This window comes from Pelodiscus sinensis, chromosome 24 (assembly GCF_049634645.1).
Source record: "Pelodiscus sinensis isolate JC-2024 chromosome 24, ASM4963464v1, whole genome shotgun sequence".
NCBI lineage: Eukaryota > Metazoa > Chordata > Testudines > Trionychidae > Pelodiscus > Pelodiscus sinensis.
This window is the reverse complement of record NC_134734.1, coordinates 11,348,093-11,368,475: the sequence shown is the minus strand read 5'-3', so window position 1 is coordinate 11,368,475 and position 20,383 is coordinate 11,348,093. Positions and strand designations below refer to the sequence as shown.

The window sequence follows — 20,383 nt, the reverse complement described above, 5'->3', positions numbered from 1 at the left end:
CAGTGATTTTTCTGAATCAGCGGCCCCCACCCAAAAAGGTTCCCCACCCTGCTGGAATGGTTTGCACTTTGACTACCAGGAGGTGGGTTCACAGCTCAGCGGAACCAAGGGGTGAGTTGCTTTTTCTCCCCCATTCCATGGCACAGAAAATCTTGTAACAAGCAGTCAGCTCGTTTCGCTCCGCTCCGCTCCGCTTGCCGCAGGGCTCTCCAGAGAGCCTGTAAGGAGACACCCTGGGCAGGCACCTTAGGGTATGTCTACACTGCCCTCCTAGTTCGAACTAGGAGGGTAATGTATGCATACCGCACTTGCTAATGAAGCCCGGGATTTGAATTTCCCGGGCTTCATTAGCATAAGCGGGGAGCCGCCATTTTTAAATCCCCGCTGCTTCGAACCCCGTGTAGCGCAGCTACACGGGGCTCGAACTAGGTAGTTCGGACTAGGGTGCCTATTCCGAACTACCGGTACACCTCGTTTCACGAGGAGTAACGGTAGTTCGGAATAGGACCCTAGTCCGAACTACCTAGTTCGAGCCCCGTGTAGCCGCGCTACACGGGGTTCGAAGCAGCGGGGATTTAAAAATGGCGGCTCCCCGCTTATGCTAATGAAGCCCGGGAAATTCAAATCCCGGGCTTCATTAGCAAGTGCGGTATGCATACATTACCCCGCTAGTTCGAACTAGCGGGGTAGTGTAGACATACCCTTAGGGACTAACAGCTTCCTGGGGGCATCCGCTTTCCTGGGCAAATCTCCCCCTCTGCCTGCTGCATGGCATGGGGCCGCGCGAGGGAGAGAGCTGCCATGCCCGGGAACACAGCGGCACTGGGACTCTCCGCTGCTCGCTGGGCTGGTACCAGCCGGAGAAAGTCCTGCCCCGGGGAGCGCTGCTGCGGGAAGGGGCTGGAGCAGCGTGTGGAGGCAGCAGGGAGGAGCGAGGAGGGAAAGCACAGGACAGGGGCTGGGAGCCCGGCAGTAGCAGCTGGGGAGAGGCCCCCGTTAACCCCTCCCTGCCCAGCTACGCTGGGGGCTCTGCCGGCGTCCGCCCCTGGGCCGGAGACTCCAGGTACGTGACAGAGACCTGGGAAGGGAAGGGAAGGGAAGGGAAGGGAAGGGAAGGGGATCTCTGCGCCCTGGGCTCCGGCACCCTGCGAGCGTCCAGACCCCGCGAGTCGGCTCCTTGGGCGTTAATGATCCTGCGGGGCTCAGCCGCGCTGCAAAGAAAGCTGCTGCCTTGCAAGCTGGGGAGAAAAACCAGGGAAAGAGATCGGGCCCCAGGCAGCTGTTCCCTGTAAGCTGGGTGCTTGGGCGGCTGCCCAGCAGAGACTCAGATGCTGCCCAGCTGATTGGCAGAGCGCCCACAGCAGGTGTGGTGCAGGCAACAAAATTTATTCTGCACACGAATGGGGCAAATTAAAGGGGACATTGACCTTGGTGCGGGTGAGGGAATCCCTTTTGTGTGTCTGGAAGTAGAGGTGTCAAGGAGGGAAAGGATGAAATGGTGGGAGGGCAAAGGCAGTGTGAAAGGCTGGAGAGTGAACTGCGGGGGGGGGGGGAGAGCGGGGGAAGAAAAACAGGGCAGGTTCCTCCCAAAGATCCATCCACTGCCCAGTTATTAACTAGCCTCCAGGTCACTCAGTCCAATGGACAAGTGGGAGGAGGGAGTGGAGTTGGGGGTGGAAATTGAGTGGTGGGAGTGGGACGCAAGCAGTTGGAGTCAGGGTGGGAAATTATATCAGAGAGCGGGTTTTTATAATCCCCTACATCTTTGCAAATGACACAACCCAAGAGCCCTGAATTAAACAGATTTAAATGGATTAGGGGAGAATGGGATGGGAGAAACTCTTATCCTGATCTCAATCATCAGAAGTAACCTGCTTTGTTATTTCACTTCATCTGAAAATTAAAGGCTGTGTCTAGACTGGCAAGTTTTTCCACAAAATCATCGGCTTTTGTGGAAAAACTTGCCAGCTGTCTACACTGGCCGCTTGAATTTCCGCAAAAGCACTGACGATCTCATGTAAGATTGTCAGTGCTTTTGCAGAAATACTATGCTGCTCCCGTTCGGGCAAAAGTCTTTTTCCGAAAAACTTTTGCGCAAAAGGGCCAGTGTAGACAGCAGAAATTTGTTTTTTCGCAAAAAAAAAGCCCCGATCGCGAAAATGGCTTTTGCGGAAAAGCGTCCTGCCAATCTAGATGCGCTTTTCCAAAAATGCTTTTAACGGAAAACTTTTCCGTTAAAAGCATTTCCGGAAAATCATGCCAGTGTAGACGTAGCCAAAGTGTCTTGTACCTCTCTTTGATCTGTGTTTTCTATCATTACTGACAGTTCTTTGGTCATATAACTGGATACTAATTTTGATTCACAGAATGCTTCTCAGATTTACTGGGAACTTTGAGACAAATGATTGTTTGCTAATGTCATCATTTCTTAATTGTGTTTTGGGGGTAGAGGGAGAAGGCTTCCTACACTGCTCCTGCTCCCAGCAAAAATTCTCAGCTGCTATTGCCCGGAAACTGAGAGATTGGCCAATGGGAGCTGAGATATGTTCTCTCCTAAGATATGCTGCTTCCTAAGGCTCTAGGTCCAAAGTAGCATGTCCACATTAACAAAGCCTACTTTGGACTAATTTTGAGGCTTCCCCATGGTATGGACCTGCTATTTCAAATTTGTTAAATTGAGAGTTAAGTCGAATTTACTAATTTCAAAATAGTTTCCTAGCATAGACATGGCCAGAGAAACCCCATCTTTGGTAGCTTAGAGAGCCTGACCCTGCTCGGTATCTAGTTCCTAACTTAGACTTGTGCCACCCATTAAAGAAATAAACTGGGCATGTTAATGATAAATGGCTTCCCCAAACATTTTGTAAGATTTGGTAAAAGATTCTCCTATGCAAACTTACCCTAACCATGGGCAAGGTTTTGATAAGAACTTGAGTAGACATAGCAGGCACTTGGTTGTTGGTTTTCACACCCTCCCCCCCCCAAAGAAGCTGTGGTGAACTCTGACCCAGGTAAAACTTCTTGGAACATCACTCCCTCATTCAGCAGCACTGATTACAATCCCAAAAGATGCTATGGCTAGAATGGAAAGATGGAGGAGAAGCAGATAGTCTGTCTTTTATTAGTTATTTTTGCTTGTTTGTTATTTTACTAGTGTAACCCCATTTTTCCTCCCCAGGTTACTCGGGAGCAGGTCACACTCACAGGTGTGCCTGGGCACCTGATGTTTTTAACATAAAAGGAGATCCCGAGTACCCCAGTGGTTATGTTGTTTAGTTGGGGATTCCCGATCCACCCCCTTGATGCAGTCCCTTGCTCATAAAGAATGTACAATGGTGGTGCCTCCACCTGTCTGGCCCTGTATACACTTAATGGTGTGCCTTGGGAGCCTCCAGGAATAAAATTATTCCAGTAATAATCGGGATCTAACTCCAGGACAACAATGATAAATAATATACATTTAATTGATTAAATTAGAATTAACACACCTTTACTTAACTTAAAGAAATAGGGTTTAACAAATTAAAAGTAAATAAAATCAATTAACAAAGTACACAGAAATAAGAGGAACTTATCTGGCATTTGCACTGTCACCATTTATCCCACCCCAGAGTGTGCGCTCCTCTGGATTCAGAGTCCCAGACACTTGTTTGCATACGCACGCCTGAAGGTCTGCAGCTGGAGTGGAGACAGCACTGTACAGGTCTTGTGTGTGTTAGTCCAAGCTAAACAGCGAGTTGCAAAATTAATCTGCTATTGGAGCAAGCTCCACCAAATGCGAGCAGCTCTGGTTCACTGGGCTGGACACTGTCACTCTTTGGACCTAGAGTTAGTCTATATCTCTGAGGTCTGTCCCAGGCAGCACTTTCCCAAAGACAGCCCATTTACTTACAGCCTCCTCTTGTGTGCCAGTTTCTGTAGTCCTTCTCAGCCACAGGCACAGCCAGAGTCTCTCCCATCTAGGACAATCAGCAGCCCCTGGAGCAGCCTGCTAGATCCAAGCCCCGCAAGCTCTTAGACCCAGGCTGTAGTTGCAACACAAACAGCTCCTGGACTGGATAAGGCTCTTCCACAGCAGCCTGGCTCCTCTGTCCCTAAAATGGAAAGCCATCTATTCCAACATGCCTGGACAAGCCCCATTTCCCCCTTTTTTTCCTCAAGATCTCATGGGAGTTGTAGTCTCTAGGGCTAGATTGCAGCACACAGAATCCTCCCAGAAAAAGTCAGAGGTCCCTTTAGTAAGGGGACTACACTAGTAACATGAACAAAAGATGCTGAAAGAAAAGATGTGTCCCTGCGATACCTACACAAACTGCATACCGTATATTCCGGCGTACAAGACGACCTCTGAAGTTAAAAAACATCCCCCAAAAATCGGGGGTCGTCTTGTACGCCGGATGCCCCGCCGCCGGAGCCCCTCCGCGGCTTTGAAAGCCTCGGGGGAAGCCGGCGGCGGGGCATCCCAGGCGCGCATGGGCTGCCCCCCCCGCCAGAGCCCCTCCGCGGCTTTGAAAGCCTCGGGGGAAGCCGGCGGCGGGGCATCCCAGGCGCGCATGGGCTGCCCGCCCGCCGGAGCCCCTCCGCGGCTTTGAAAGCCTCGGGGGAAGCCGGCGGCGGGGCATCCCAGGCGCGCATGGGCTGCCCCCCCTCCGGAGCCCCGCGGAGGGGCTCCGGAGGGGGGGCAGCCCATGCGCGCCTGGGATGCCCCGCCGCCGGCTTCCCCCGAGGCTTTCAAAGCCGCGGAGGGGCTCCGGCGGGCGGGCAGCCCATGCGCGCCTGGGATGCCCCCCCGCCGGCTTCCCCCGAGGCTTTCAAAGCCGCGGAGGGGCTCCGGCGGGCGGGCAGCCCATGCGCGCCTGGGATGCCCCGCCGCCGGCTTCCCCCGAGGCTTTCAAAGCCGCGGAGGGGCTCCGGCGGGCGGGCAGCCCATGCGCGCCTGGGATGCCCCCCCGCCGGCTTCCCCCGAGGCTTTCAAAGCCGCGGAGGGGCTCCGGCGGGCGGGCAGCCCATGCGCGCCTGGGATGCCCCCCCGCCGGCTTCCCCCGAGGCTTTCAAAGCCGCGGAGGGGCTCCGGCGGGCGGGCAGCCCATGCGCGCCTGGGATGCCCCCCCGCCGGCTTCCCCCGAGGCTTTCAAAGCCGCGGAGGGGCTCCGGCGGGGGGGAGCCCAGGCGCTCCTGGCGGCTTTGCTCCCGGTGCCTCTGGTCTGCTGGGGACCATCTCCAGCAGACCAGGGACACCGGGAGCAAAGGAGGCGGAAGGGCGCTGGGGTATAAGATGAAACCCTATCTTTTAATTAAAAAGATAGGGGGTCGTCTTATACGCCCAGTCGCCCTATACGCCGGAAAATACGGTAGTTTCCAGAGGTTCCTTGCCCTGCATTATACTTGTTCATTCTGGAGGGTTGCAACTGAGTGAACTGTTACAAACAGCTTCTGGCTCTCCATAGCAAGGGACCCCCCTATGTAGCTGTCCCCCATTAGAATTCATAGAATCATGAGGTTGGAAGAGACCACAGGAGGCCATCTAGTCCAGCCCACTGCTCCAACAGGACCAATCCCAACTAAATCATCCCAGCCAGGGCTTTATCAATCCAGGCCTTAAAAACTTCTAAGGATGGAGAGTCCACCACCTCCCTAGGGAACCCATCCCAGTGCTTCACCCCCCTCCTAGTGAAATAGTTTTTCCTAATGTCCAACCTTGACCCCTTTCCCACTGAAACTTCATTTAAATCATTGCTCTGGGGCAGGGCTGGGGGTAGTGGTGAGGGGTTCCATGTGCAGGCTTCCCTGGAGAGAAATGACTACCCCAACTCTCTTTGCAGCAGCTTGGGGCCAGGTGAGAAGTGCCTCTCCATGGCTGTTGCAGCTCCAGTGGGCACAGCTGGGGGAGGAGTCATATTCCCTGTCTGGGGCAGGTCCAGGTTCATCTGCCTTCCACACTCCCCAGCCAGTGAGGAATGCAAAACTGTGTTGTTTCCCCTCACTCCTTGATGAAGGGGAACAGCCAGCAAGTTTCCCATATGTGTTGCAGCCTGCTGGGGCCACATACCCAGGAGCGGCACGGCACATGCTCCCTGCGTGATCCATGGCCAACAAGGCCCAAGTGTGGCGCACCTAGTTTCCCCCCCTCCCCACCTGCTTGACAGAAAAGTAATGGCACTCACACAATGTTCCTTCCCCAGCCTCAGACAATGCCTGGAAGATGTCCGCAGGGTGGACTCGGGGCACCCTGGGAAAGCCTGATGGTCAGGCTGACCTCGTCCAGATCCTGGGCCTCCTCCTTCTCCTCCTTGTTGCTGTCCTCTGGGCTCCCAGCAAGGACAATGACTGGCGTTTCCACCCCAGAATCTATAACTACGGGGGGAGGAGGGAGGGGAATGGACTGTCCAATTCCCCCACCCCCAGGATGCGGTCCAGCTCATTATATTATAGGCCGATGTGAGGCTCTGCTGTGGATTGGGTGCTGCCCTCCTTGTCCCTGGCATAAGCCTGGCGGAGCTCCTTGACCTTCATCTGCACCTGTTCTTGGGTGCAGATGTGGCCTTTGCTCCCCAGGCTGTCTGCCATGTGGCCATACACGTCCATGTTCCTGTGTCTGGTGCAGAGATCCTAGAGGTTTGGCTCATGCCCCCAAACCACAATAAGTACCAGATCAGGAAGGCACACGTCGCTTGTGGACCCTGGCAGGCTCCTAGGAGCTGACTGAATGCTGGCTGGCACTGTCTGTCTGATCTTGGGCTGAAATGGAGTTAGGGGCAGCTGCAGGGTGGCTCAGGGCTGTTAGGCCTGCTGGGAGCCACAAACCCTGCCTGAAAAGGCTGCAGCTTTAAGGGCTCCAGGGGAGGAATGGGCGATAGTTTTCCTGTGTATGGCTAGAGCGGCCACCAGGGCACCCTGGGAAGGGCAGGTGGCCCCCTATTTCGAAATAGCCCCTATTCCCTGTCTACACAGTGCCCATTCCAAAATAGCTATTTCGGAAGAGGCACTATTCCTCATAGAATGAGGTTTACAGAATTCGAAATAAGCTGTCCACTATTTTGAAATCATTTTGAAATAGCAGTGTGGCTGTGTAGATGCTCGCGAAATTATTTTGGAATAGGGGCAATATTCCGAAATAACTTTACTGTGTAGGCATATCCTAAAGAAGTGGCGTTTGAAACTCCTGAGACGTGCCTCACAATGCTATAGTTCAAGGTTGGCAAACAGCAAGCCATGGGCCACATATGGTCCATCAGGGCTTTTAATCTGGTCAATGGGATGAGGGAAAGATTCACTGCCTGACCAGGGACTTGAACCCTGTACCCTCAGATTAAAAGTCTCAACTGCTAAGCTAGCCAGGCTCACAATGCAAATGGCAGAGTTGGAGGTAGAAGAGACACTGCTGAGGAAAAGGTGAGTGGAAAGCAGTATCCCAAGCCTGCTGCTTTCTCTTCACAGGCCTTGGCCCAGCCTGCTCCTCCCACCACCTCCATGAGGCATTTGGTCAACTCCACCACTCACAAGTCAACTCCACCCTCCCCAAATTCTAAACACCCAGCTCATCAATCTGTCTGCTCTGGCAGCCCTCCTCCCCCAGGAGGAGTCTTGAATTTCCCTCCTTTCCTCCCTAAGGCCCACCTCTCAGCATTGCTGGGGAAAGAGAAACATTGCTGTTAGCCCAGTGGGTTAAAAAGAGGGCTGCCTACAAGGCTAGTCAGCCAACCCAGCTGCATAAATCAACATAAATCTCCAGCTGCAGGCACAGCCAGTCTTCTGGAGCAAACGTTGCTCGCGTCGACCCCTGCTCCTGTATCACACACAGCACTCGGGTACAGTCATAAAACAAAAGGGAATTTATTTAAGGAGGGACAGAGATTCAAACAGGAAGATAATGTGATAGAAACAAATGGGTACAGACAAAACCAACATCACACAGTGTGGCCTACACTTGCTGGTAGTTATTTTCCTAATTACTAAAGTAGATTCTCACCACACAGTTCAGTCTATTGCAGTGATTGCTAGTCCCTAGAAGGCACGGCCCTGGCTTTCATGAAGCACCCTTGCATGTCAGGTGTCTCCTGGGTGAATGGGCCCGGAGTGTGTTTCTCCCTTCTGTTACACATTGAATCAGGCTTTTGTCTTTATTCACAGAAAGGATGGTCCCCTCACTGATATATCATCTGTTTCGTGTCCAAATGGTTTAAATGTCTATAGTTTGTTTTTGAACCTTTCCATTGACTTTTCCGGGTTGGTGCAAAGGCAGACAATTGAGCAGTGTATCACATAATGGACTAGCAAGAGAGGGGTGACAATTTCTTTCCACTTGAATGGGGCCATCGTCACCGAAACGAACAATTGGAGTGACTCACTTTCACTCCAAGACCAGGGGAGCATAATTTTCAAAATAGTTGCATTATACCATAAATATTACCCATACACACATCCAGCAGGGGTCACGAATATCGATACTTAACAAGCTGTCAGTAGATATCTCATAGGCTACCCTTCCTGGTAAATATCCTAGAAGCAGTGAATTAAGTGTGGTGAGTTTGTCAGGTCTGAGACAAGAGTTGGATGTGAAGAACGGTGACTTCTTTGGCAGTTGACACCCATGAACTTCTGTCAGACATGCACTGAGCTACACTGTCACACACTGATAGTAACAGAAAGGTCAGGACATCTCCCCGTTAAAAACAAAACAAAGAGAAAGGAACAATATGACAGAAGTTTGGAACTCTCCATTTTTCTCAGCCTAGTAAGAGCTAGTTACAGCTCAGGAACCAGAAGATCAAGTACGTGGGCCAACATTCCACACTACAGCTTGCTTACTTATAGGGAGACGTGGTCAAAGCAGGCATTGATGTCACAACTTCCTTCCCAGAATATTGGAAGTATTCTTCTGATGACTAGCACTTCTACACTGGGGCTTATATCAAGTAATGTACTTCTCTCAGCGAGGTGAATTTTTTAACATCTCTGAGAGATGCGGCTATGATGTTACAGCTTTTCAGCACAGACCAGCCCTGAACAGCATGTACTTCAGCCTTTTCCCTGATATTTATGATTGATGATTCTAGATTTCCTGCTTTATGGTGCTTCCCCTGAGTCCTCTGGGCAAATCAGGTGTAAAAGTATATCTTGCATATGATGTGGCCCAAACAGGAATGAGGCAAACTTTGGCCTAATGTCAGCTGCTTTATCCTAGAAGTTTTCTTTAAAAATATCTGCTATGCCAGATCACATTCACTATAACTGCATGAACCCCTAAAATATCAAAAAGAAAAAAAAAGGCCAGTTTTGAGGAGGTTTTCATAGCCTGGTCTGAGTGTGAAATGGTCGTGTTCCAAAAAAGTGAAAAGGGGTCTCAGAACTTCATAACTAGATGCAAAAATTTGTAACAGAAAAACTGCATCATACATTTATCATCATCATTATTAAAATTAAATGGAGGCATCTTGTGACAGATGTCACATCTTTCCCTTGTGAATAGGAGAAGTGGGGATCTCAACGAACCTTATGGACCAACTGTGTAAAAGGTTACACAACTTTATACCTCTCAAGTACTTTTCCTCTTAATAGAAACTGACTTTGAAGTTAGTCAGAATAAGTTCCATTTGAAATACAAATAATTAAAAACTATACTGCATCACTATTATACACTCTTTCTCTCACACATCACTCCTAATCTTTGGAGAGAGGTTTTCTATCAAAACTACTTACACTAAAGGGGGTAAATTACATCAAATTATCTTTCCAGGATTAGCCACTATTTCCTATAATATAAGAAATGAAAGTTTTATTTTTCTAGTATAATTCAGTTTATCATATCATTCGTTATAATTTCATGTTTAATTTCACTTTCATTGGTAACAATAACCTATCCAAACACCACAAAATCTTCTCATATGTGTTAGTTTTCTTTCAAACGTCATTTTCACCAATGAATTCTTGAGCAGAGTTGTGGTTAGGGATTAGATACAAATCTGGACCAGAAACTCTGTAAGTTAACAAAGATGAGGTTTCTAGTCTTTTCTGCAGCCATCTCATGTTCAACTCTCATTTCATTTATACACAGTTTTAAGGGTGATTTCAGCCAAAGCGTCACTTCTGTTTTCTTCACATCTGAATAGTTACAGACAGCATTTTTCAAATTTTAGGATTATTTTAAGAGATCTCCACAGAGTAACTCTGACAATGTCTATACTACAGACTTCTTGTGCAAGAAGCTTTTTGCAGAAGAGATCTCCCGCAAAAACTTCTTGCACAAGAGCACGTCCACACTGCAAAAGTGCATTGAAAAAGTGATGCGCTTTTGCTCAAGAGAGCATCCAGACAGCAAGGACGCTCTCTTGAAAGGAAACTCTGATTGCTATTTACAGAATGGCCACCAGGGCACCTGTGCTTTTTTTGATCGCCTCTTTTTGCACAAAAAAAACCCTCTTGCCTGTCCACACACACCTGTTTGTGCAAGAATTCTTCCTTGTAGAAGGAGGAATACCTGCACCAGAAAAACCTCTGTGTTCTTTCATTTTACTTAAGCAAAAATGCACTTGAGGTGTGGAAGCTCCGCAAGTTTTTGCACAAAAACTCTGTAGTGTAGACCTAGCCTCCCTGTAGGGACTAGGCAAAACATGTTTTTGCATCCAAATAGATGGTCATTTTGCCTAGTTCCAAGTCACTTACTGTGGAATTATCTCCCCAGATCATCTGAGACAATAATTAATTCAATAATTAAAATATACAGTGGGCATGTGCACTTCCTCCAATTAGTTGCAGTTTGAGGTCTGCTACTATTCACAATTTCAGAATGGAAATTTAGAAATACTACTACTAAGTCCAATAGTTTGGACTATTCTCTCCTGTTGACTGAACTGCTGACTTTTCTCCATGTCATCATGCAGGCATGGGGGGGAACAAAGTAACAGGTTTTTTAGCAAATGATTATTAATCTGAACATTCCCAGTACATCTGAGCTACATTTTATCAAACAAAACTAATATCCAGTTATATGACCAAATAGCTTTCAAAACAGATAGAAAACCCAGATCACAGAAAGGTAAATGACACAGTCATTTTCATATAAAGTAAAATTCCAAAGCAGGCTGCATCTGATGACCCAGAATCAGGATGACAGATTCTTCCATTGCAGTCTCCTCTGATCCATTGAAACCTGCTTCACTCGGCGCTGTCTCATTAGCGTTGTTTACAAAAGTTTTAGAATCTTCATAATGGAGAGGAGTTAACTTTCCCGGACGAGGTTGTGCCAATAGAGGGAAACTGGGATCTAAACTCTGAATGACCACACTGAGCTTGGGATCCATCTGAAATCCCTTCCAGGTCTGTGACACTTTCATCTCCCACCCTAATGAGTCTGATTTTGAATCAAAGACATCCAAGTACCATTCCCAAGCACAGACAGGTAAGAACATGATCTCATCGGATGCTTTGGGAAACGAAGGAGGTAAACTCTGCAGGACTCAGATACAATCTAACAATTCTGAGGGGGAAAGGAGAATTCTCCCATCACACCCCATCTCCTTCCAGCATCAGAGAGCATGAAATGACATTTATTTTCCTGACACCATTCCTGCTCTTTATTATATTTAAATATATTTTAAATGTGAAAAATGGTGAACAAAATAACTGCTGTTCAGCACAATCCAGAGGTAACACAAGAACAATTGGGAATGAGACAATATGTCCTCAGAGAGGAACTAGATGAATATAACAATGACTTTGGAGTGAGAGGAAGAGTATAAATGTGATGCTCCAGGTTCATTTAGACCAGGAAATGTGATGCAACTGAAGTCAGGTCAGTAGGAAACATACTAGATAACCCAAGCCACTACACATGCTCTGTGTCTTTACCTCCAGAATAGTTGTCTTTTTACATCAGGCAAGCTAACTCCACCTAGCTAAATTCATAGAAACCACAGTGATAAGACCCAAGTAGGTTTTACCTTGATATAGCTGGTTGAAGACATCTCCTATCTTCACCCTCTGAGGTGACAGATATTCATGGCAGTAAAGATCCATACTCCCATGACTCATAGGAAAATAGAGTTGATAGAAGGAGACACAGGACTCACAACAAAGACGAGTGAGCTTCCAAAAGAAAAAACAGGCAATTCATCTGTGGGAAGCTCAGGGACTATAGTGTGCAAAAGATGTAAACAACCACTTACCTGGGAATTGTCAAAAAACTTAAGAATTGACATGTTTTGACTTAAGAATTGACAAAGCTTTTACGATGTTGGTCTCCCTTACAGATTCTCTGATGATAGACAAGGCATGAGCTTTGTGTGAAGCTTTTCCCACATTCACTGCATTCATAGGGCCTCTCTCCTGTGTGGATCCTCTGATGGGAAATAAGGTTTGAGCTCTGAGTGAAAGTTTTCCCACACTCACAGCACTGATAGGGTCTTTCTCCTCTATGTATTCGCTGATGCCTAATAAGGGCCGAGGTATGATTGAAGCTTTTCCCACACTCAGTGCATTCATAAGGTCTGTCTCCTGTGTGGACTCTTTGATGAGAGATAAGGGATGACATAACAGTGAAGGTTTTCCTACACTCACTGCATTCATAGGGTCGTTCGCCTGTATGGATTCTCTGATGTATACTAAGAGTAGAGCTATCACTAAAGGTTTTCCCACAGACACTGCATTCATAGAGTCTCCCTCCTCTGTGTGTTCTCTGATGTCTAAAAAGGGCTGGGGGATGAGTAAAGCTTTTTCCACACTCATAGCATTCATAGGGTCTCTCCTTTATGTGGATTTTTTGATGTGTAATAAGGTTAGAGCGCTGAGTAAAACCTTTCCCACAGTCACTGCATTCATAAGGCTTCTCTTTCATGTGGATTTTTTGATGTGTAGTAAGGTTTGAGTTCCGAGCAAAAGTTTTCCCACACTCACCGCATTCATACGGTCTTTCTCCTGTATGGATTCTCTGATGTGTAATAAGAACTGTGCTCTGAGTGAAGCTTTTTCCACACTCACTGCACTGATAGGGACGCTCACCTGTATGGATCCTCTGATGTGTAATAAGGTTTGATCGCTGCGTAAAGGTTTTCCCACACTCACTGCATCCATAAGGTCTCTCTCCTCTGTGTATTCTCTGATGCTTAATTAAGGCTGAGGGATGGGTAAAGCTTTTCCCACATGCAACACATTCATAGGGTCTCTCCTTCATGTGGATTTTCTGATGTGTAGTAAGGTTTGAGCGCTGAGTGAAGCGTTTCCCACAGTCATTGCATTCATAGGGTCTCTCTTGCATGTGAATTTTCTGATGTGTAGTAAGGTTTGAGCTCCGAGTGAAGCCTTTCCCACACTCACCACATTCATAGGGTCTCTCTCCCGTATGGATTCTCTGATGTGCAATGAGGACTGAGTTCTGAGTGAAAGTTTTCCCACACTCACAGCATGCATAGGGCCTCTCACCTGTGTGGGTTCTCTGATGTCTAACAAGGGCTGAGGTATGAGTGAAGCTTTTCCCACACTCACTGCATCCATAGGGTCTCTCTCCGTTGTGTATTTTCTGGTGTTTAATTAGGGCTGAGGGATCAGTGAAGTTTTTCCCACACTCTCTGCATTCATAGGGTCTCTCTTTTATGTGAATTTTATGATGCGTAGTAAGGTTTGATCGTTGAGTGAACCTTTTCCCACACTCACAACATTCATAGGGTCTCTCTTTCTTGTGGATTTTCTGATGCATAGTAAGATTTGATCTCCGAGCAAAGGTTTTTCCACATTCACCACATTCATATGGTCTTTCTCCTGTGTGGATTCTCTGATGCGTAGTAAGGGCTGAGTTGAAAATGAAGGTTTCCCCACACTCACCACATTCATAAGGTCTCTGTCCACTGTGTATTTTCTGATGTTTAATAAGGACTGAGCACTGAGTGAAGCTTTTTCCACATTCACTACATTCATAGGGTCTATCTTTTGTGTGCATTATCTCACGTTGCATAAGGGCTGAGTAGTAACTGAAGTTTTTCCCACGTTTAGTACATGCATTTTTTCTCTTTTCCCTGAGGATTTTCTGCCAGGATGTGGTTTTCTTGCATTCCTTGTTAGTTCCCTGACAATTAATGGGCTCACCCACTTTCTCCTCTGCTTGGTTTCCTTGCTCTCCTTCTGGTCTGTGCTGATTTTCACAGGTTTTTCCATGCTCATGGCATCTGGACACATTCCCTTTGGCTCTTCGCAATGACCCATGTGTTTCAACTTGCTCAGCATCTTCCTGGTGAGGATTCTGGTTCTTGTTCTCACCCAGCATCCTATCACCCACTGGGATAGAAAGAAAAACTTCAGAATTAGGGATGGAAGGGCAGCAAGCAAACTAAAAGAAATGCTTGAGACACAGAAAATAAAGATCAGGGCATCATTTCCCCCAACCTCTCCCACATAGGGGGGAGAAAAACAATTCTGCTTCCACATCCAAACCACCCATTCAGCAGGAATGGCGGGAGCTATGCCAGGTGTCAATCATGAGCTGTAGAAAGTCATGAGCGACCTTTCCTGGGAAAGATCCAGAACTCAGAAAGCTCAGAGAACTTTTGTGGGAGAATCCCAGCCATTTCCTTCAGGCACTTACAGATCCTGATGAGGTTTAATGGTTCCTCTGGTGTGCAGGGACCACTCAGTATCTCTCTTTCCTCTGAACCCTGGAGATCTGGGACCCACAGCTTTTCCCTTCCTCCAAGCTCAGAGGTCACATCAGCTTTGAAAACAGGAAACCCTGATCAGGGAGGAAAGAAAAGAAGGGAGGTCAGGAGAGTGCATGGGAAATTTGTCATAAAAAGCATTCTATTCGTTAATCCAGTCTACTGTACACCAGTAAATTCATACAGACAGCTCCGCAGGTGCTCAAAGGTGCAGGGGAGTCTGCTTACGAGGGATTTAATACCCACATCTCAGCTGGGAACATACACAGACAGAGACTCATCATCAAAGAGGCTCCTAAAACCTAGAGAAAGGTATGGTGTGTCCCAGAAAATGAAGACTCCAGATACTGGAGACACCCCCCTACAAGGTCTTTATGGACAGAGAGGTTCCGAGACAGTGAGCAAATCCTAGGGAAGTTGACAGCAATAAGCATGGACTGGGGGGATTCCGTGAAGTAAGGAACAAGAGGGGCAAGGACATCACTGAATGCTGAGCGCAGCAGTATTAGCTATCAGGAGACTCCATTTTGTGAGATTAGGGAGTTTAGTGAGGTGCAATGTGTGGGAGCGTGAACATTCCTTTATGTGGAGAAAGCTGGCAAATTAAATGGTACAGTCCAGGAGCCACAGACTAATTCTTCTGGAAAAGGAGAATGTGAAAAATACAATTTGGGCTGTGTGACTTCAGGAGAGAAAAATTCTAAGATCCAAGGAGCCTGCAGGGAAGAAATTGTGGCTGATGCAGGTGAGGATGGGGGAGCAAAACTCTCCATGTGTGGTAGATACAATTATTTCATTTTATTATTCATTTCTCATTGTGTTATCTACTGTCATGGCCATCTCCAATAGTTTTTCATATGCAAGCAGCATGTGGTAGCATGGTTTAAGTTGCAGGCTACAGACAGAAGAGAGACAGGATTATACAAGTGGAAGATGGACATATATTTAGATGAGATGGATGTTTTTAGTATGTAAATAAAACACGGCTGTATGTTGACCTGGTTATTGGGGTGTTTACTGAACTAATTATGTGGGTTAGTTTAAAGGGCACCAGGGTGATGCGTGGAGAGAGGGGCATGGCCCCCCCCATAAATGCCATGGGTGGGAAGGAAAAGGGGTCAACAGCTGGCAGGGTTAGAGTCTACACAGGGCCATATGTCGGAAAAAAACCCTCTTTTGGAACATCCCTTCTTCCTCATAGAATGACGTTTACAGGGATGCCAAAAAACATATCTGCTTTTCCAAATTTTTTTGGAAGAGCAGACACATTTCACCTCAAAGGGGGACAGAGCACACTTGCCCCTCAAGAGGCCCCAGAAGCACCCACTCCTTGTGAACTCCACTCTTCTCCCATTGCCTTCAGCCTTTCTTGTTACAACTTCCCCCAAATTTCCTGCTGTCATAGCTATTTTCTCTCTCATGTTCCCACTGTCCCAAGTTATCTTGCTGCTGACTCCCAGGTGCATGTTTCTCTTCCTCCCATTGCTGGCTCCCCTGTTTCTTGAAACAAACACTACTCCAGCCCCCACCTCCCTTCATACCAATCACCACTGTTCTTCTCAGCTGCTTGACCTAACTCCCTCCCATTTCTTCTGGCCCTGCCTTGCAGCCCAATGCCCTACAACAGAGCTACACAACTTTGGAAGCCCCGGGGGCCACTGTGATACTCACAGCACATGACAAGGGCAGCAACTTAATCATGGTTGCATATGAATGCAAAATATATGCAAATAGCTTCTTTCACACTGATGGACATGAATACAAAGATTAAGGCAAGACTATACAACACGCAGGCCCCATTTAAGTCAGTTCTGCCGATACTAATAAAATGCAATATTTACCCAATTTCCAACCATATGACAGCACTTTTAATGAGCAATGACAGTCCAGGAATTTAACTACTAAACCGCATATCAACAGAAGACCATTATATTGACTTGCCATTGTGGAGCGTGTTCACAGTGGAGGCCAAGATCAAAGGATCCCACCCATGGGCCATGTGTCGAGCCCTGTGTCAACCCAAACTGCACTGCAGGCTGCAAACAAACAGGATGTGGGCCACATGCAGCCCACAGGCCACGTGTTGAGTAGCCCTGACCTACAGCATCTTCTCTACGGCTTCCCCCCTTCCTACTCCTCTCCGATATTCCAGCTCACAGGAGCTCCTTACCCCCAAACCTGGCCTGAACCAGCCTACCACCATCTGGACCCTCCCTGCTCTCTAACACCTTCCTAACTATTGTTGCTAATTATTTACATTACTGTAATTCCTCATGTTCCAAGTCATGGACCGGGATACTGTGGTACCTGGCATCCTATAGACAGAAAATACAGACACAGTCCTTGCCCTATGAACTGACAATGCAAGATGACAAAAGATGTATGCAATCCAAAAGACAAATGGGGAGTATAAGGAAACAACAAGACTGCTGCCTACAGAGATCTTAGACACCAATTGTGGTCGTGATCACAGAGAAAGAATGTTTTGAGGAGTGATGGGGGGTGACTAATGAAGTCTGGGAGGGGTGAGGGCCCTAATGCAAAGTGGTAGAGCCATGGTGCCTCCTGCTGGTCACTTAGGGAATCAGCTTCATTCAGTGCTGGAGCACCCCCATCTGTCCAATGTCTCACCTGTGGTTACCATCACCGACCCTGCACACAGCCTGAGGGAAGCAGCCCAGTGTGCCATGTGAGCCAGCCACCCAGCCCCAGCTCTGCCATGTAGGCACAGCCCAGCCTCCTTCTGAAGCAAGAAACCTATAGCTAGGAAGTGGGGGGGGGGGGTTAACTCCTTAACTCTCAGAAGCTGCATGCCCAGGCTGGGCAGGAGCAGTCCCAGGGACGTGTGTGCCCTTTTCCCTCTCCCCCCCCCCCCCCAGTAGAAAGCCGGAGCTAGTGCTCCAGCTTGCAGCTGCCTGGCTGAGGCTGGAGCAGAAGCACGAGCGGAGGGGTGGGGCTGAGCTCCCGCCCTGCATGCCACAGGAAATTGGCTCACGTGCTGCTTGTGGGGCAGGAGAGGACTCTGGGCTGGGGCAGAGTGTTGGGGGATCAGGAGGGGTATGGGGTACTGGCTCTGGGAGGGGGCTCAGAGCTGGGATTTAGGGTGCAAAGGAGGTTTGGGGCATAGGAGGAGGTATGGGGTACTGGCTCTGGGAGACAGCTCAGGGCTATGGGTGCAGAGGGAGTTCAGGAAGAGGAAGGGGGTGCAGGCTCCAAAAGGGTGCTGGGAGTTGGGGTACAGCCCCCCAATTACCACAGATGGCTCCTGGCTAGCAGAGCAGTGAGGCTAAGACAGGTTTCCAGCCTGCTCTGCCTCACACCATTCCCAGAAGGGACCAAGGGCCACTGGGGAGAAGGGCAGGGGTCATGTTGCTCTCTGCACTTTCCCTCTCTGTTAGCATCACTGTCCTCTACTCTCATTGGCCACAGTTTCCTATTCCCAGCCAATGAGAGCTGCTGGTGGGGGGAGGGGTGTTTGCAGGTAGGGGCAGTGCACAGAGACCTCTGCCCCACTCTCCACTGGCTGTTTCTGGGAATGACATGGGGCCAGGACAGACTGGGAGCCAGGCTGTGAGGCTTAGGAAGGGGTAAGTGAAGGCAATGGCTCGGAAGGAAAACTCAGGTTAAAGACACAGGCAAGGCGGAGACGGTTTGTATGCAGGAGGTTCAGAATTAGAGTGAAAGTCGGGGTAGACAGCTTTCCTTTGCTATGGCAGAGATAAGCGTAATGATAATCTTAGCACAGAGAAGCTGTTAGACTTTGTGCTGGGCTGCTCCTGTGCCCTGTTCCCAGAGCGTTCTGTAGTGGGGCGTGCAGAGCGGTATTGTGTGTGTGTCACGGGCACGTTGAGGTGATGCTGAGACAGGGCAGAGTTAAGGTTACATTGTGTGGTGATGACTTGAATCTTAACTCTGCATTTCCTCTTCTAAGAACCAGGGGGACAGGACTCCTTACCCAGCGAGGTCACGTTCTCGTAGTTCTCCTGCATGACGGCTCTGTAGAGGGCTCTCTGAGTCGGGTGCAGCAAAGCCCATTCTGCCCTGGTGAAATACACAGCCACCTCCTCGAAGGTCACTGGCCCCTGAAAGAGCAAGAGCCCAACACTCAGCACCTGCTGTCCCACTAGGCATGGGGGGAGGAACCAATCACATGGAAGCTCTGGGAGAGAGACAGTAAGCAAAAGTCCCACCACACACAGCATCAGAGTATCTGTGTGTGAGGGGGAGATCCCCTAATCTCCCCCAACTGATATAAAGGGGGCTGGTTCCTCTTAGCCCTACTAGCCAAGGACTTATACAGGAGATGAAGCCTTCAGTAGGGTCCCAGTACAGACCCATGGTAGGAAACCCAACACACCTCTCATTGCCAGCAGCTGCATGTGGACGGCTGGGGCATCTTCCCTACTCCCCTCCAAGTGAGTGTCCCCTTTGCACATCACCCCAGCTTCTGGCTACCAGGTGGCGGGTTCCACACTGGGACTCTGGTCAGTTTTCACAGCCCTGTTCAGAGGGTTTGCTTCCTGTTTCACACATTAGGAGGTTTTCTCTCTGACCACCCAGGGATTTGTTCCCAGACTTCAGCCCAGGTTAACGAGCCCCTGCAATTGTGTGACACTCTGTCCCCCCCCCTTTCTTCACCCGGTGTATCCCCTCCCCGAGCACCCAAGAACTGGCCACCTCTTCATCGTCTGTTGCCCCTCTCCCTGCAGCTGGAAAGCCTCCCGTCCCCAGCAACTACCCGACTGTCCCTACCTGTAGTGGCTCCGTGGCAGCCATGTCCCTGCCCTGTCCCGTGGGAGGACGGGCTGAGTCGGAGCGAAGCGCGGACGTCCAGCGTCGGTCTGCAGCCTGGCAGGGAGAGAGGGACGATGGGGCAGGTGTCAGAGCAGGTTTGAGTTGATTTCACACCAGGGTCCCCTCGCCAGGCTCCTTCCCCACAGACAGGGAGGGCCAGGGCAGCCAGGCTGGGAACATGCCCCATCCCCTGTCACAGCGCAGACCTGGCCCCTCCCGCCCAGACAGCTCCAAGCCCCCCAGGAACCGAGTGTGAATCCAACCCGGGCAAAGAGCAGACCCAGAGAACCGGGGGGGGGGGGGGGGGGGAAGAGGATGTCCCCAGAGCAGCACCCTTCTGCGGGGGGGGGGCAGAGTCCCCTCCCCCCGTTCCTCACCTTGCTCACAGGACAGTGGCCCTGCCCGGGGGTGCTGCGGGGCTGTGGGCGCCGGGCTGGGACCCCCCCCCCCCATGTCTCCTGACGCCTCTTCCCTCCGCTTCCCTCAAGCCCGCTCCCCCCCGCCCTCGGGGCTTCCCCTCTCCCCGGCCGGGCAGGGGCGGGGGGGCGAGACGCGCTTTCCCCAGACAAGCCGGGCAGCGGGGGCGGGACGGGCCTGGCGCGGCAGCTCAGCCGGTGGCCGAAGGACCCTTCTGGCCCGAACCTCCCCGCGGGGCCGAGACGGGGGAGGCGGCGCAGAGTCACTTTCCTGCCCCGCCCCAGGGCCCCTCACTCACCGGCCGCCTCCGGCTCCAGCGGAGTCCGGGCCGGTTTCTGGCCGGGGACAGGCCCGGGCGGGCGGGCAGGGAAGGGTCAGTCCCCACCCGGACCCCGCTGGGGGGGCAGCAGCGGCCTCTGGCCGGTCCCAGCCTCGGAGCTGCCGCTCTCGGCTCTTTGTTCTCCCCCCGCCGGCTCCTGCCGCCTCCTCCCAGCGCCGCCCGCCCCCAGCGCCAGCCCCTTCCTGTGCCC

The 20,383-nt window shown here is 49.9% G+C and overlaps 1 protein-coding gene across 1 annotated transcript in view; it reads right to left on the bottom strand.

Annotated features, from left to right (window-relative positions):
- The window catches only part of LOC102463102 (uncharacterized), a 43,921-nt gene extending 23,787 nt beyond the window's left edge, over positions 1-20,134 (bottom strand). Inside the window, 7 exon segments of the mRNA XM_075908295.1 lie at positions 6,257-6,354; positions 11,940-12,084; positions 12,209-14,265; positions 14,573-14,716; positions 18,598-18,724; positions 19,395-19,483; positions 19,814-20,134. Of these exon segments, the coding sequence (XP_075764410.1) occupies positions 6,257-6,354; positions 11,940-12,084; positions 12,209-14,265; positions 14,573-14,716; positions 18,598-18,724; positions 19,395-19,483; positions 19,814-19,889 (2,736 nt within the window). The 5' untranslated portion in view covers positions 19,890-20,134.
- Between the last annotated feature and the right edge of the window lie 249 nt (positions 20,135-20,383).